General features: G+C 40.7%; 1 protein-coding gene across 8 annotated transcripts in view; it reads right to left on the bottom strand.

Moving 5' to 3' along the window:
* Positions 1 to 351: 351 nt before the first annotated feature.
* FAM118A (family with sequence similarity 118 member A) overlaps positions 352 to 14,861 on the bottom strand; it is a 36,044-nt gene continuing 21,534 nt past the window's right edge. For 6 of the 8 annotated variants that reach the window (XM_077169159.1, XM_077169155.1, XM_077169154.1 and 3 more), the window contains 5 exons: positions 13,263 to 13,391; positions 9,563 to 9,848; positions 7,940 to 7,972; positions 6,913 to 6,996; positions 352 to 3,519 (listed from right to left, as the gene is read on the bottom strand). In XM_077169159.1, coding sequence (XP_077025274.1) covers positions 3,500 to 3,519; positions 6,913 to 6,996; positions 7,940 to 7,972; positions 9,563 to 9,848; positions 13,263 to 13,391 — 552 coding nt within the window. In that variant the 3' untranslated portion in view covers positions 352 to 3,499. The remainder of the gene's footprint in view (positions 3,520 to 6,912; positions 6,997 to 7,939; positions 7,973 to 9,562; positions 9,849 to 13,262; positions 13,392 to 14,861) is intronic. The other 2 variants (XM_077169160.1, XM_077169158.1) reach the window with 1 other exon arrangement.

The following is a 14,861-nucleotide window of genomic DNA, read 5'->3' as shown; positions in this document are numbered from 1 at the left end:
GGTACTTGTATTAAACAACTACTTACAATGTAAAAACCCTCCTAGCTTGAGGCCAAAAATCAGGCCATACTTTGTCATCCCCAGTCCTAGTGTTTCTCAGGAACATGCTCCCCATTGTTCCTTCATGGATCCGTCAAGGGAATATGCTGGTGTTTTAAAACCCACATCACCACATGACAGTGGACACATTTATCCCCACAGGCGTAACCCTTTAGGGTTTCTGGGAACAGACTCTCTCTCACAGATCCTGATCCACATCATCTTCCAGGCCTTTAGCTTTTTCTAAAAAAAAATACTTTTAATATTTTGATATAATTATTTTTAATAATTTTAATATTTTATACCAGTCCATACATGGTATACAATGGCTCACAATATCATATAGTTCTGTATTCATCACCATGATCATTTTTAGAACATTTGCATCACTCCAGAAAAATAAAGAATAAAACAAAAAACTCATACATCCCATATCCCTTACCTCTCCCTCTCATTGATGGTATATTTCAATCAATCCAATTTTTTACCCTTTATCCCCCTCCCCCACTATTTTTTATCCTTATTTTTTTATTCATCTGTCCATACCCTAGATAAAAGGAGCAGCAAGACATAAGGTTTTCACAATCACACAGTCACACTGTAAAAGCTGTATTGCTATACCATCGTCTTCAAGAATCAAGGTTATTGGAACACAGCTCAAGAGTTTCAGTATTTCCCTCCAGTCACTCCAATACACCATAAACTAAAAAGGGACACCTATATAATGCATAAGAATAACCTTCAGGATAACCTCTCAACTATTTGAAATCTCTCAGCCACTGAAACTTTGTCTCATTTCTCTCTTCCCCCTTTTGGTCAAGAAGGCTTTCTCAATCCCATGATGCTGGGTCCCAGCTCACCCCAGGAGTACTGTCCCATGTTGCCAGGAAATTTACACTCCTGGGTGTCATGTCCCACACAGGGGGGAGGGCAGTGAGTTCACCTGCTGAGTTGGCTTAGAGAGGCCACATCTGAGCAAAAGAGGTTTTCTGGGGGTGACTCTTAGGCCTAATTATAAGTAAACTTAGCCTATCCTTTGCAAGAATAAGTTTCATTGGGGCAAACCCCAAGATCAAGGGCTCAGCCAGGCCTATAGCTTTGCTCTACCTCATGTTTGGCCAATTTGTAATTTACCCTTTCAGATTCAAATACCTACACCCAATCGCACTTTGTAATGTGTCTAAAAAACAATTTATAATGTTTGCACATTCAAGTAATCATTTACTAGATTTCACAGCTGAGTGGCAACTTAAACTAAGGTCCTCATTAAATAGATTATACCAAGACTCATAACTGAAGAAAAGTTGAGTACATACATATAACCAAGAAATCAGGATTTAAGGGATGATTTTGATTGCTGAATCATTATATAGCTATTCCCTTTTGCTCTCTTGTATACTGGAGTAGACAGAGGGAAATACCTGAACTCTCTAAATTGTAATCCAGTTGCCTTGAACTCTGATTGATTGTATAGCCCTTATCTTCTGCCCCTGGGATTGTAAAAACCTTGTGACTAACCTTCATTTGTACCCATTTACCCAGTTTTTCAACTTTAGAGTCTTGTAATCACTAGACAGCCCCTAATGTTTATAATGAAGGGTCGTGGGTCAGACCAGACCGAACCCACCTCAAAATTATCTTGATGATGGAGACTGGATCTAACCAAAGTGGGCCCACCTGACATGTGCAGTAGCTTAGACTAACCTACAAGTCACCTCTACCTCATTCTGCCATTTTCTTACATATCTTCTCTAAGCATGTAATCAATCTGCACATGCTCAATAATTAGATCACCACTAATTACATCATCTGGGGCCACTTGTGGTCATTATCCTAAACTCTGCCCATATTTTCACTAATAAAACTATCAGAATTAGGGAATTCTGTTCAGGGAAACAGATTTTAGAAACCTGTTCTACTACACACCTAGCAATAAACTTTCTCTCTTTGAAAACCCGTGGTCTCAGGAATTGGTTATTGAGCGCGTCAGGCAAAAGAATCCACAGCCTTTGTCTGGTAACACAGAGCTGAAGTTAAAATTTTATTTATGACCAGAGTGACATAAAATTTGTTTTCCATGCTTCAAAAAGGAAAAAAAAATAAAAGGGAGGGGGGTCTGCAGTAGTTCTCTGGCTTCTCTCTCACTCCCATCCATAAATTTCCTGGACTTTCCCTAAACCTGTGGGGAGCTTTGGTGCCATCAGTGGTGAGTGTCATAAGTCTTGGCAAGAAATGGCACCTAAGTAACAGCCTCTGAACCGGACACAGGCAGGCTTGATTCTCCCAAAGGGAATCCCCATTTAACATCCTGTGACATTTAAGAAGGGAACTTTCTGTTGTGTCAGAGACACTCCACAGGCAGAAGCACTGAGCTCCTGCACTGTTCTTTCTACCATGGGTAAATCCTGAAAACATTTATTAAAGTGTGGCAGGCTCTTGAAAAGTTCTGTCTGCCTCACTCAGTGCAAATCTCCTTAATTAGAGCCATGAGAAGAGAATCTTTAAGAGATAAGATCAGCTTTTTTTGTTTTTTTTGTTTTTTTTTCCTGACATGGGCAGGCTCCAAGAATTGAACCCAGGTCTCTGGCATGGCAGGCAAGAATACTGCCACTGAGCCACTGCTGCAGCGCCCAAGATCAGATTTAAGAAAACAGTAAGTCTAGACCTTACACTACAAAATAACGGCTTGTAAAACTTGGAACCTATACTGTAACTAAAAGTTTAAAACTTGGTCTTCTCCCCCCACTGTAATTTCTCAATTAACAGTCACAAAATGGACTTGTGCAACACTGAACTGGACTTTTTAAAAGGCCCTCTGGCTCTCTGTGAATTCATGCTTCTTATCAAGTTACACCTGTCATTTCTTTGGAACTGAAGTTACTAAAATTATATAATTCCAAAGAAATCCTATTTATCTAATAATACGTTTTAAAAGCAGGCCATTCTCACTAGCTGATTCAGTGGCTTGAGTATCCATTCATTCTTTACTTTTTAATAATGTAACAAACATACCTTTTAAGTTTTTTCTATAGTAACAGATGTTCCACACAAAAATAATAAAATGTATCTAATTTCTTATTTTCTCTCTGGCAACTTCTGTTGCTTGGAGAATCTTCACTCTCCCCCTTTTATCAGGAAGCAACCTTGACTAAAGGGGGAGTGTCACATGGAACTCAGGAATGCCGCATGGATCCCTTTCCCCTGACTTTGGTCCCTGAGGTAGTCGTCGTCCACAGTCCTTACAAAGTCTACCTGAAATGTGTGTGTTTCAGCACACAGAGTGGAGCTCTTCCACCCAGCCTCAGAGGGCCACACTCCCACATGGCTCTTTTGGGGTACGTGACAGTTCAGAATTGGGAGGTCCCATGGGGGGTTCTCAGTACATTCCTCAGTTTGTGTATGGCACTGTGGTTACAGAAGGCTGGTTTTCAAGTTGCAGGTTTTACTGGTTTTAAAGATTTCAAGACCCTCCAGCATGATCTGTTTAAACAAAAGAAAGGTTAAAGTTACACATTAAAGTTCAGCTATAAAGTATTCACACTAGGATTTCTACTTCAGAAACTGCTTTATATTTTTTCTTCTGCACTAGAGACTTTGAGTCCCATTCATAATGGAAACAGTAGCCATTGTTGAGAAAGGGCCCTGAGATACTAAAAAACACCATCAGGGGCAAAGAAAATTGTGAGATAGGGTTTGCAAAGAACCATGAGGATCTCAACCCATGAATCTGAATGCTCTTTCCACCCCTCTGCAGACTGGGAGAGGCAAAATATATCATCGGGGAAGGGCAGTTCAACATATACACCTTGGGAGCCCACTGGAAGCACCACAAGGGAAGGCTCAGGATACTCTTACAAAGGACTGCCCTGCAGAGGGGGGCCTGCCCAGCTCTACGCTCTGGTGTCTGCAGGTATGGCCGGCAAAACCAAAAAAGTGCACACAGTCCTCTCTCACCCCACGCAGAGCAGGTCAAGGCTTTGCTCAAAGCAAACACGGCTGCCGGGGAGAAGCAGGGCTGTGGTGGGTGCAGGTTTTGACCTCCAGAACTAACACTCCCAACTGGCACTGAAGGCGATTCCGACCTAATGGCTGACCTGCCCACTGCTCCCCAGCAAAAAGCCCGGTTTCCTGATAGCCAGCATGCCAGGATGGCCAGGCTTCCTCCTTGGGGCTGGCCCCTAGGGACTAAAGCCCTATGTATACACAGCAGCAGCAGGGGAAACCCCCATTGACAGCCTAGAATAATCACCTGGCCCTTCCTTCTCAGGTACTGGTAGACAGCTGAGGAGCACCAGACCTAAGGAAAACTACAGCAGGAAAGAGGCTAAATGAAAAAGAACCACTTGCCCTGGAAGAAACAAGTCAAAGAACGTATGTTTTCTTTGTTTTTGAGTTACAGGGGTCCCTACTAGTCGAAATCACAATCCAAATATTTGCTAAACTAGCAAAGATATATATCCAAAGCACTATTAAAACTGATTTCTCCCTCTAAAGATTCCATGTCTTCTCTCCCCAAAGCATTTTAATATGCGCAAAATCTAAGCTAGAGGCTGTAGGGTCTGCTGCAGTGTATCTCAGCTAATGTCCCAAAAGAATTACCAGCTCACTCTCTCCCCTTCACCCATCCCTGAATAAGAGAGACTGCAGTCACATCTGTCCTCTCCTTGCCACCAATCCTAACTTAGCAACAATTTGCTCTGTAAGGAATCATTTTTAAACTGTTTTATTTTAGTTAAATAAATGCTATTTGTAGTCATTATGAATCTTTGTGTTATCAACAGATAAATTCAACAGTACATGCTCCTGGTGGTATCAAAGAAAAATGTACCACACCCTACAACCCAAAATACCCACTAAGGATATTAATTAATTTAGATGTTAAAAAGATCAAGAACTGATATGCTAGATGCTTCAGAGCTCTCAGAAATCCTTGGTGGATAGTTACATAGGCATTTAGTATTATTTAAAGTAATCAAAAATAAACTACTGCTATTTGAAAGCTCTCTATCCCAAATGTTTTCAGGAATGCATTAGTCAGATGGCCAACAGGATGCTACAAGAGAGGATAAATCAGAAAACAAGAGCTCTCAGAATTTAAGATAACATTGTCAAACTAAAAATTTAACCCAAAAGTTAGAACATAATTTTGAGAATCTCATAGAAAGTTTTTTAAGCTCGAGACAGAAAATGAAAATTAAGAGACATCAGAGAAAATTAAGAGACATTAGAAATCAACCAGGAGGTCCCAACTAGTATGAGTATCAGGAAGAGGGAACAGAGGAAATAGAAAGAAATAAGGTAATAAATTATTCCAGAACTAAAGAACCAAAGGAAAAAACTGATCAATGTAAACAAAAAATATTTCCACCTAAATACATCCTCTTGAAATTTCTAAACATCAAGAAAAAGATCCCAAAAGCTTCTACAAAGGAAAGCAACAGGTTACCCATAAATCAAAGAAAATTAAATTGCCCTCAGATCCTCAGGATACTGAAGAAAGTGGTGTTCTGAGAGAAAATAACTCCCCAAGAAAGCTACACTCCAGTTATCACAGGCGAGCGTGAGGTCCAAGGCAAGATACATCCAGACACCAGGCTCTCGGGAAGACTATCATCCACGCCTGGTGTCAGCTGGACGTGTCTAAGGATGTTCTCCACCAGAATGAATGGGGAGCAGGAACAAGAAGACTTGGGCAATAACCAAGGAGAGAAAGGAAGTTCCAGGATGACAAATACACAGCAGTCCAGAATGGAGCAGGAGGTTAGAAGATATCTCAGAAAAAAATGAGGGATCGTATGATTGAGAAACTGTGTAAATTTGAGATTATTGTGAAACATGGTATCCTTTGGACATCAAGAGGAGAAGAGAAATTTGAAATTCCTCAAAAAATAAAAAGGAACACAAGTGTTGTAAAGTCCCAATAGGACATGCAAAATAATAAGCATGTCATGGGATGTAAGAAAAAAACACATCCGACCTCAATACCAAAAACGTGTCCTTCAAGCAGCACAGTAGTCGTGACACTAGACCTTTAACACAACACAGAGGCCGGCTCTCCAGGAAAAAGTATTTCCATTGTTTTCATAATGAAAGTGCTTTTTTGTTTTTCAACTTTTAGAATCAGCCTATTAACAGACTGAAGGTCTTACTTCCTTTGGCTCTGCACCCCTGGCTGTTAACACTGATGATGTAAAAGCTGGAGGGCAGGCTGAGGGGAGGGAGATGAGGAACCGGTAGGAAGAAGGGTCAGGGCCCATCACAGCCTCATCTTCCCAGGGGTAAGTCAGAGGTTTAAGTGCAATGTTTAAAGTTATGGAAAACTAGCAATAATCTGTCAGAATCTGGTTGGAGGAGGAGAAGGAAAGCAGAGGCAGGGGCAGTATGAGCGCATAGATGATCTTTCCTGGAGTCAGCAGAGATCATCTGACTTGTTAGTCAGTGACAGAGAGGTAACAAAAGCAAATGAGTGGGAGTGGCTTTCTCTGGAGATTAAGGTAACAGAAGTCAGAACAGTGATCGTCCTTGGTTGGTAATGTTCCATCTCTTAAACTGGGAGTGGTTATATGGGGGTGCTCCCTTTGTAAAAATTCATCACACTGACCTTATGATTTGTGCACTTTCCCTAGGTAGGTTTTTCTTTAATATAGTTACTTAAACAGAAATTTGTAAAAGTGGGTACCTCTGGGCAGCTGGAATGTGGGGTGAGGTGGGGTGGAAGATCTGGCTCCAACAGAAACCCTTCTGTACTCTGATTTTGACACAAAGTATCTACCAAGGGGCAAAGGGCATTAAACAAAAGCACCATAACTGAAAACACACACAAAGTAAGACAGATTTGAAATATGTTCTCAATAAAAAGAAAGAAAATAATACCAGTATCTGATTGTCTGAGTTTTTTTGAAACTTCTATTCCATTCTCTTCTAACTTCCTTTTTGCACAGTCTTGACATGCATTACCTAAAAGATAAAAGCTTCATATTAAAAAGTGGATCTACTCTAGGTATGTTTTCTAGGCCTGAATCTAGTCTCCATCCTGCAAAGTTTGTTAATGTGACCCTACTGAAGCACTGGCCAGATAATCCCTGCCATACATTACAGATTATATCTATCAAGTTAATGCTTTTTTCATAAGAAAAGGATGGTTTGGGGAGTTACAGCCACATGAGAAAGCAACTATAATAAATGAACCGTTGCACATGGAAACAGGGTTGAAAATAAAAGCAGAGAGCAACTGTTTGTAATTCCTAAACTGAAGCACAACCACACAAAATGGGTGACGTTCACAGGACCCACAGCGATGGGTCAGGCTGGGCCAAACAAGGCAAGGAAGACCAGGGCACACTCAGACCTGCTTCCCCAGCCAGAGCCCTCTGAACCCAACTGACTCAGGAAGTGGAAAAACGTGGTGCCAGATTCGCCCACGGAGAACTCTAAGGCTCCTAATCTCAGACATATTTTGTTAATTTAAAAATATGCAGAACTGACCCAACAAGAAGAGGGTTCACATTTCAAACCAGTTATTAGAGAAAAAAGTATTATATAAAAGATTAGAACTTTGCAGTTAAATTTTCTAAAGGGGATGGGTAACGTAAAGTTATTACATTTTACAGCAAGTAGTATATAATGTGAGTTGAATTTTATTCCAATCCCACCATAACTCTTGGTTCTAGAGCAAGAAATGATTCTCAGTTGCCAGCAGAGGGCCCATGTTTGCTTTTCATGTTTCCGAGTTCTTCCTCATGGCAGGGCATAATGAAGGCAGTGCTGTTTACTATCTCTAGTGCTGCTGTGCTTTAATTCAGGCTGAGTTTTTAATGTGAGAAACATACTTTTTGATTTTACAAGTCAAAGTGTAGCAGGAATATAATGGAATGTGTAAGCAAAAATAGATAGCCTTTACCCAATAATGTGGTGCTATCCACTCGATCAGCATCTGGAAAAGAGAAAGAGAAGCCAATCAAGCCTTCCTGTGCTCCTGCTCTTCCGGCCTGCAGTGGGGTCACCAACCCAGCTCCAACTCTGAGAGCTCCTGCCCCCAGTAACCAGGGGCAGGGACAGATGCCCAACACCTGCCCTCTCCTGGCCGCCTCTTCTCACTTCTCTTGCACTGAATGAATGGCGCCCCGGCCGGCCCAGCACACGGTGAGCACACCCCATTCATTAAACCTCCCTTCTCTGATCAAGGAAGGCACACTACAGATGCAAAGTACAAGTGTCCTTAATAACATTCACTGGTTCAAAGTCTCAACATTCTTTCAGCTCTCTGGGAAACTGCCACACCCACTCAGCTGCCAGGGCCTGGAAATGGGAAGCCCCTGCAGCCCACAGGCACCAGAGGGAGCCCAAGCTTGGCTTGAGGTTCAGGAGGTAAGCAATAGAGAAGAGAAACCGCTGCCTCCTCTCCAAATCCACACACACGTGCCCATCCTAGGACACACTAATGCGTGTTAGGATTCCATCCCAGCTTCAATTACTAACATTAACTGGGAAGTTATTAACCTCTTTGAGTTGTCTCATCATCATAAAATCATCTATTTAGCAGCATCTGCTGCTGCTACTAAACATTAAATAAGGTCAAGAATGTAAATTTCTTAGCAGTAGTATGGCACAGAGTAGTACATTGTGTTAGTTCCCTTCTTCTTTTAGTAAGAAACTTAACCACTAGCCTAATTATTATTTTATTAATGATAATGCAACTTAAATCAACCCATTTTGCTAATTATTAGCAATTCTTAGAAAAAAATTAAAAAACAACTAAGCTGCTGGGTTTTCTGTGTGTTCAGTTACCCATGACCTCAGTACTCTCTAGTCTTCAAAGTTCGCAGCTGGTGACACCCAGCCAATTGCCCTGTGGCTAACCTAATTCTGCCGTGAGGGAGTGTCTGGGTTTCCTATTACAATGAAATGATAGTCAATACAGACCTTTCCCAAGTTTGCCATCATCAATGTTTTATGATACCAAACCCAAAGCCATAAACTACCCCGAGGTCAGGATGACCATGTTCAAGAATTTCTCCATTATCTGGGCCATTCCTGGCAGATGAACAATTCCCCAAAAGAAAGTCAAAGGAGAATTCCTTTAAAGGCGTGCTGTATTCAGCAGAACACAAGCAAAAGATGTTATTTAGAAAAAGAAATTTAAAACTTTATAAAATCATTTTGTGCTTTTGAAGGGTTAATGTCTAAAATGTAGTGACAGGACCAAAGTGAGATACCTGCATTTTTCAGATTTTAAGTACACAACTGACAAAGCTAGCTTGGTAGTTTTCTTGCTTGGTTAAGGTAATCTGAAACATAGCAAGCAATCTGAAACATGACTAAGTTTTTACAACTATATGCTCAGCTAATATAAGTCTATAAATGTGAGGCTCTATTTATAGACTTTTACTGTCACCCTAATTATCCCAATCTACTATTTTCCAAGTTCAGAGGCATTAAGAAAAAAAGAGAACTAGAAGATTAGTGAATTTTATGGTTTGAGAGTTATATCTAAAAAAACAAAAAACAAAAAGAATCCGTGTACCTGGGCTTCTCTGTTTGCAGATCTGAGTGGTAAGGTCTTGGACATATCCTGGGAAATAATCAAAACAGCCCCCATAGGATACGACTTTAATTCCGTGCAAAAGCATGTCTGCTTGATGCTTAAAGAAATGATCTTCATTTTCCTTGAGCACAACCATGTAGTGTTCTAAATCCACCTTATTCGGCACAGAGTAAAGGAAGAGAGCTTGGAATATCTGATCACGAAGGGTCTCTCCACAGCCCACAAACAGAAAAGATTTGGTGCGGTATAAGTTCTGGAGAACTTCCTGTGAAAAAGCCAATGAAGAAATCTGAGTATTCACCTGCAGGACAGCATGACTGTATGACCACCACAAAGTGGCACAGCTGTGCTCTGAAGTCACTGCTTTCTCAGGAGACTTCTCCAAGAGCCACTCTTAGGAACAAAGTTAAACAGAGAGGGCAATCACCTAACATAGTTCTCAGATCAATCTAGAGCCAAAATGTTTGGAAACAAAGGCAGAAGCTGAGCTGGCAATCTACCTCCTAGCAATGGCAGGGAGGCTCTCCCCACCTGAGCCAGGCTGACGTCCGATGTAGACACACCTTAAAGTACGGATTCCTGGGCAGGCCATGGTGGCTCAGCAGGCAAAATGCTTGCCTGACATTCCAGAGGACCGGGATTCGATTCCAGGTGCTTGCCCATGTAAAGTAGGGATTCCATATCACTACCCCACCCCTCGCCCACCAAATCCTGTCAGTTCTGCCTCCCAACTTAAATCATCTAGAATTAGGTAAAATGTTTAAATATTAAAACATAAAATAGGAATTTAAAAATTTTTTCAGTTCCAAACTGTGTACATGCAAACATCCTGAAGTTATCATCTCCCTCCATTGATCATGTAAGTGAACTCTGCAGGGGATGAGGTCTCTGGAAAATAGGGTTTTGGGGGTGAGGGCAGGAGAGCTGAGGGGGGGAAAAGTGACTAATCCAAGGGAGTGGGTGCAGGGGAAAGAGATCACATGGGATCACGCAGGCAGTAGAGAGTAGGCAGGGAATCACCAACTCAATATCCAAACACCTCACGTTCAATATCAGCCCAGGTGTGTGTGTCTTATCACCAGCCAACATGTGTGTCTTATCACCAGCCAACAGCACTGACAGTGCAACTCTAAAGACTCACCCAATCATTCATGCAACTGGCACCCATATGCCAGTATCACTCAGGGCCCAGGGGTTACCAATGAGTGATACAGTCCCTGACATGCACTTACAAGTGAACTGATGAAGAGATGGTCATATCTAAGTGCTAAAACAGAACACTTTATAATGTGCTGGGAAGTACATTTTTCCATACCTCACTCTGTCCAGGGCATCAAGAAAATCTCTCAGAGAAAGAAGTATTAAAACCAGGCTTTAACCCCACTGCTCGTGAAGTATATATCCTGGAGGAGCTGAGTGTGGAGACAGGAATGGACATTTGCACACTGGTGACTGGCAGCAGTATTAGTGATCCACAATGAATGGAGGTAGCCTAAGTGTACAATGACTGAGGAATGGAAGAGGGACTACTGAGTTGCCACAAGAAGGAATAAAGTTGTGAGGCTTGCAACTAGGTGAATGAACCTTTGAGAGCTATATGCTGAATGAAATATCAGGAACAAAAAGACAAATATTATCATGCCTCAGTCATATGGATTAACTATAATATAAAAATTTGGTGAACTAAAGTCGAGAGCATGGGATATTAAGTTGGGGCATATTGTAAAGGGTCCTAGGTTGTAAGCTCTTACAATAGTCATATATATTCAGGAGGTGTAACTGTTAATTCTAAATTCTCAGATACTGAAATGTTTGTATATAACATGGCCTTTCCCAGAAACTTTGGGTATTTATATGATACCTGAGTTAGAGCTCTGAAGCTATGAAAGTCAGCAGTACCCCATACAGGAACTGTTTAAAAAGTTGAAAAAGTGAACGTACATTGAGTAGAGATATGAAGGAAGCTGTTCTGGATATCAGAAGACTAGGTAAAGGATGATATCATCTGTATTTTAAAACTTCAACTTCTGTGTGAGACTAAAGGGAGAAATGTCTATTTGGTGCAAAATTTATATTTTGGCCAGTCCATTTCCTAATTTAACTTGTACGGTCAGTTTAATTGAATACCATAAGTACATGGAATCTTGAATGGGGCATGAGATTTTGTTGGTTTGTCCAGGTCAGTGTGATGCCCTGAAAAATCCCAGAGTGATTTGGACAGTGAATAAAGAAGTTTTACAAATTCCCTTTGGGGAATGGGGAGAAAGGAGGAAATACCCAACTTCCCCATTTGGAGAATTTCTGATATTCTCGCAAGCAGTGGGTACAAACCAAATCAATAGGCTGAGCCCTCAATCTTGGGGTTTGCCCTTATGAAACTTATCCCTGCAAAGGATAGGCTAAACCTATCCTATTTAAAATTAGGCCTACGTGTCATCCCCAGAGAACCTCTTTTGTTGCTCAGATGTGGCCACTCTCTAAGCCAACTAGGCAGGTGAACTCACTGCTCTCCTGTATAGGGACACGACTCCCACGGGTGTAAATCTCCCTGGCAACATGGGACAGAAATTCTGGGATGAGCAAGAACCCAGTATCAAGGGATTGAAAAAACCTTCTCGACCAAAAGGGGGAAGAGAGAAATGAGACAAAATAATGTGTCAGTAGCTGAGAGATTTCAAACAGATTTAAGAGGTTATCCTGGAGGTTATTCTTATGCATTATATAGATATCCCCTTTTTAGTTTATGGTGTATTGGAGTGGCTGGAGGGAAGTACCTGAAACTGTAGAACTGTGTTCCAGTAGCCATGTTTCTTGAAGATGACTATAATGATATAGTTTTAACAAAATGACTGTGTGATTGTGAAAACCTGTGTCTGATGCGCCTTTTATCTAGGGTATAGACAGATGAGTAAAAAATATGGATAAAAATAAACAATAAGGGCAACAAAGATTAAAATAAATTGAGTAGATTGAAATACTAGTAGTCAATGAGACAGAGGAGAAAGGGGTATGGTATGTATAGTTTTTTCTTTTTTATTTTTGTTGGAATGAGGCAGATGTTCCAAAAAAATGATCATGGTGATGAACACACAACACAGGTGATGATATTGTGAACCACTGACTGTACACCATGTATGGAATATTTGTATGTCAAAAATGTATGTTTGTTAAGTTTTACAATAAAAATATTTAAAAAAAAACAAAACAGGTTTTGGAAGCTAAACACTGTTCAGTAGAGGAAGGGGGAGGTAGAGAACTCTGACTGGAAGATGCCTGGATGGACACTGAGAAATGAACATTCAAGATGTGAATAAGAATAGGGATGAGTGGCAGGAGAAAAACATTCACAATCCTGCAGGACCCTGTGTGTCACCTGCATCCTTGGACAACAGGGAATCAATGAATGGTCGGGGCCAAGTAATGCACAGAGTGAGAGCAGGTCTAGGCTTTTAAAGGAAATCATGCTGCCCCTCTGTGAACAACCATTTACTGAGCATCTATTCAATGTGCCAGGCCCTGGAGAGTCAACAGAGACAGAACAGACATGTTCCTATCCTCTGGCAGCAGTGTGGAGGGCAGGCCTCAAGGGCAGGACTGCCTGGAAGCTGGGAAACCATTCCAGTCACATGATAAGACTTCCAAAGTTATGAGTCAATGCCTTATTAAAAATGAAATGTACCATTACTTCTGGGTCTTGAGTAACATCTTTATATCCTGATGGATCTAATACCATCCCACAAGGATCTGTGTATAAGCCATGGATATGAAGAACTCCATATTTTATGTGTCCTCTTGCCCACTGAAGGACCTATCAAAATCAAGCCAAGATGGGGGGAAAAATTGTTATTATTTAAAACAGATAAAAGGAAAATATCTAAATCAGATTCATGGTTTTTCAAACCTAACTTAGTAAATTAAGAGAGATGTTTTCAATTTCTAATTATACCTTCAAAACATAAGAGAAACTCAACTATTGTTAGAGCTAATTATTCCTGGGATATTATATCAGAAAGAACTTTAAAGACAGGAAAGTGATAAAAGAAATATCTTTAACATCTGAGACTACACCTAACTGTTAAGAGCAATTACTTTAAGGGAGTTCTTGGGCCTTTCACTTCAAAGTTACATGTTATATTATAATTACTGCTATTTACGTATTTTTTTAATAATAAGTGTATATATATGTATGTATATATAGATAAGGAATGTATATACATATAAGGAATTTATCAAAAGGCCAACTGTATTCATTTCAGTTCAAGAAGTAGAATAAAAGACCTTAAGCTTCACATCATGTATATTTACTTTATGCAAGGGGTTTTTGCATCTATACACAGTACTCACACAGACACACACCAAAGCTCTACTGATATAGTTAGCAGAATAACTAACTAGCATCTCTGTTACATGTAATTTGCAGTTTAGTTCTAGAGTTTATTTCCAAGATTTACAATACTGAGCAAGCCTAAGACTTGGGACTACCTTGCTCAGAAATGTACACAGTGTTCACAGATGGTTCAAGAGAGGGAAATACATGGCCACCGAGGTCTGAGGGTGCTAATTATGATTTCAAAGCTACTCTTTTCACAAAGTCTGGGCCCATGTATACGCTCACCTCCATCAGTCTCTCATTACCAAGAATAAAAAAGCTGTAACAATAAACATGTTGGGGTGGGCCACGGTGGCTCAGCAGGCAAGAATGTTTGCCTGCCATTCCAGAGGACCCAGGTTCGATTCCCAGTGCCTACCCGTGTAAAAAAAAATATGTGGGATTTTGAGCCAAAAGACCTGGGCATGTGCCCAGCCTCCACGTCACTCAACTGCCTTGTATAAGACACCATCGCCATGTGCTCCAGCTTCCCTGTGCACAGAAAGGGAGTAACGCTCTCCCTCACAGACCGCACCAGGTGATATGGGTAGCATTACTTATTAGTAATAACCTAAAACCTCGGAGCAAATACACAAAGGATATGTACAAACCCTTCACAGAAGAAATACAAATAGCCAATACAATGAAACTATATTCAACCTACAGATAAAGGAAATAAAAACTTTATAATTTCACGTATCAAATGGGTAAAGTGTATTTTGTTTTGTTTTTTAAGGTAACATCATGTGTTGACAAAATATGAGAAACAGGTACTCCCACCACAGCTGGGGGGAGTGCAAGCCAGGAGTCTTTCTGGGACACACTTTGGTAGCTTATCTCATCAGTCTTTAAACTTTATCCATGTTTCAACCCTGAAACTCTTCTAGGAATTTATCCTAAAGAAATAAA

This window comes from Tamandua tetradactyla, chromosome 7 (assembly GCF_023851605.1).
Source record: "Tamandua tetradactyla isolate mTamTet1 chromosome 7, mTamTet1.pri, whole genome shotgun sequence".
Taxonomy (NCBI): domain Eukaryota; kingdom Metazoa; phylum Chordata; class Mammalia; order Pilosa; family Myrmecophagidae; genus Tamandua; species Tamandua tetradactyla.
Note: the sequence above shows the minus strand (reverse complement) of the source record. Positions and strands in the feature narration are given on the sequence as shown.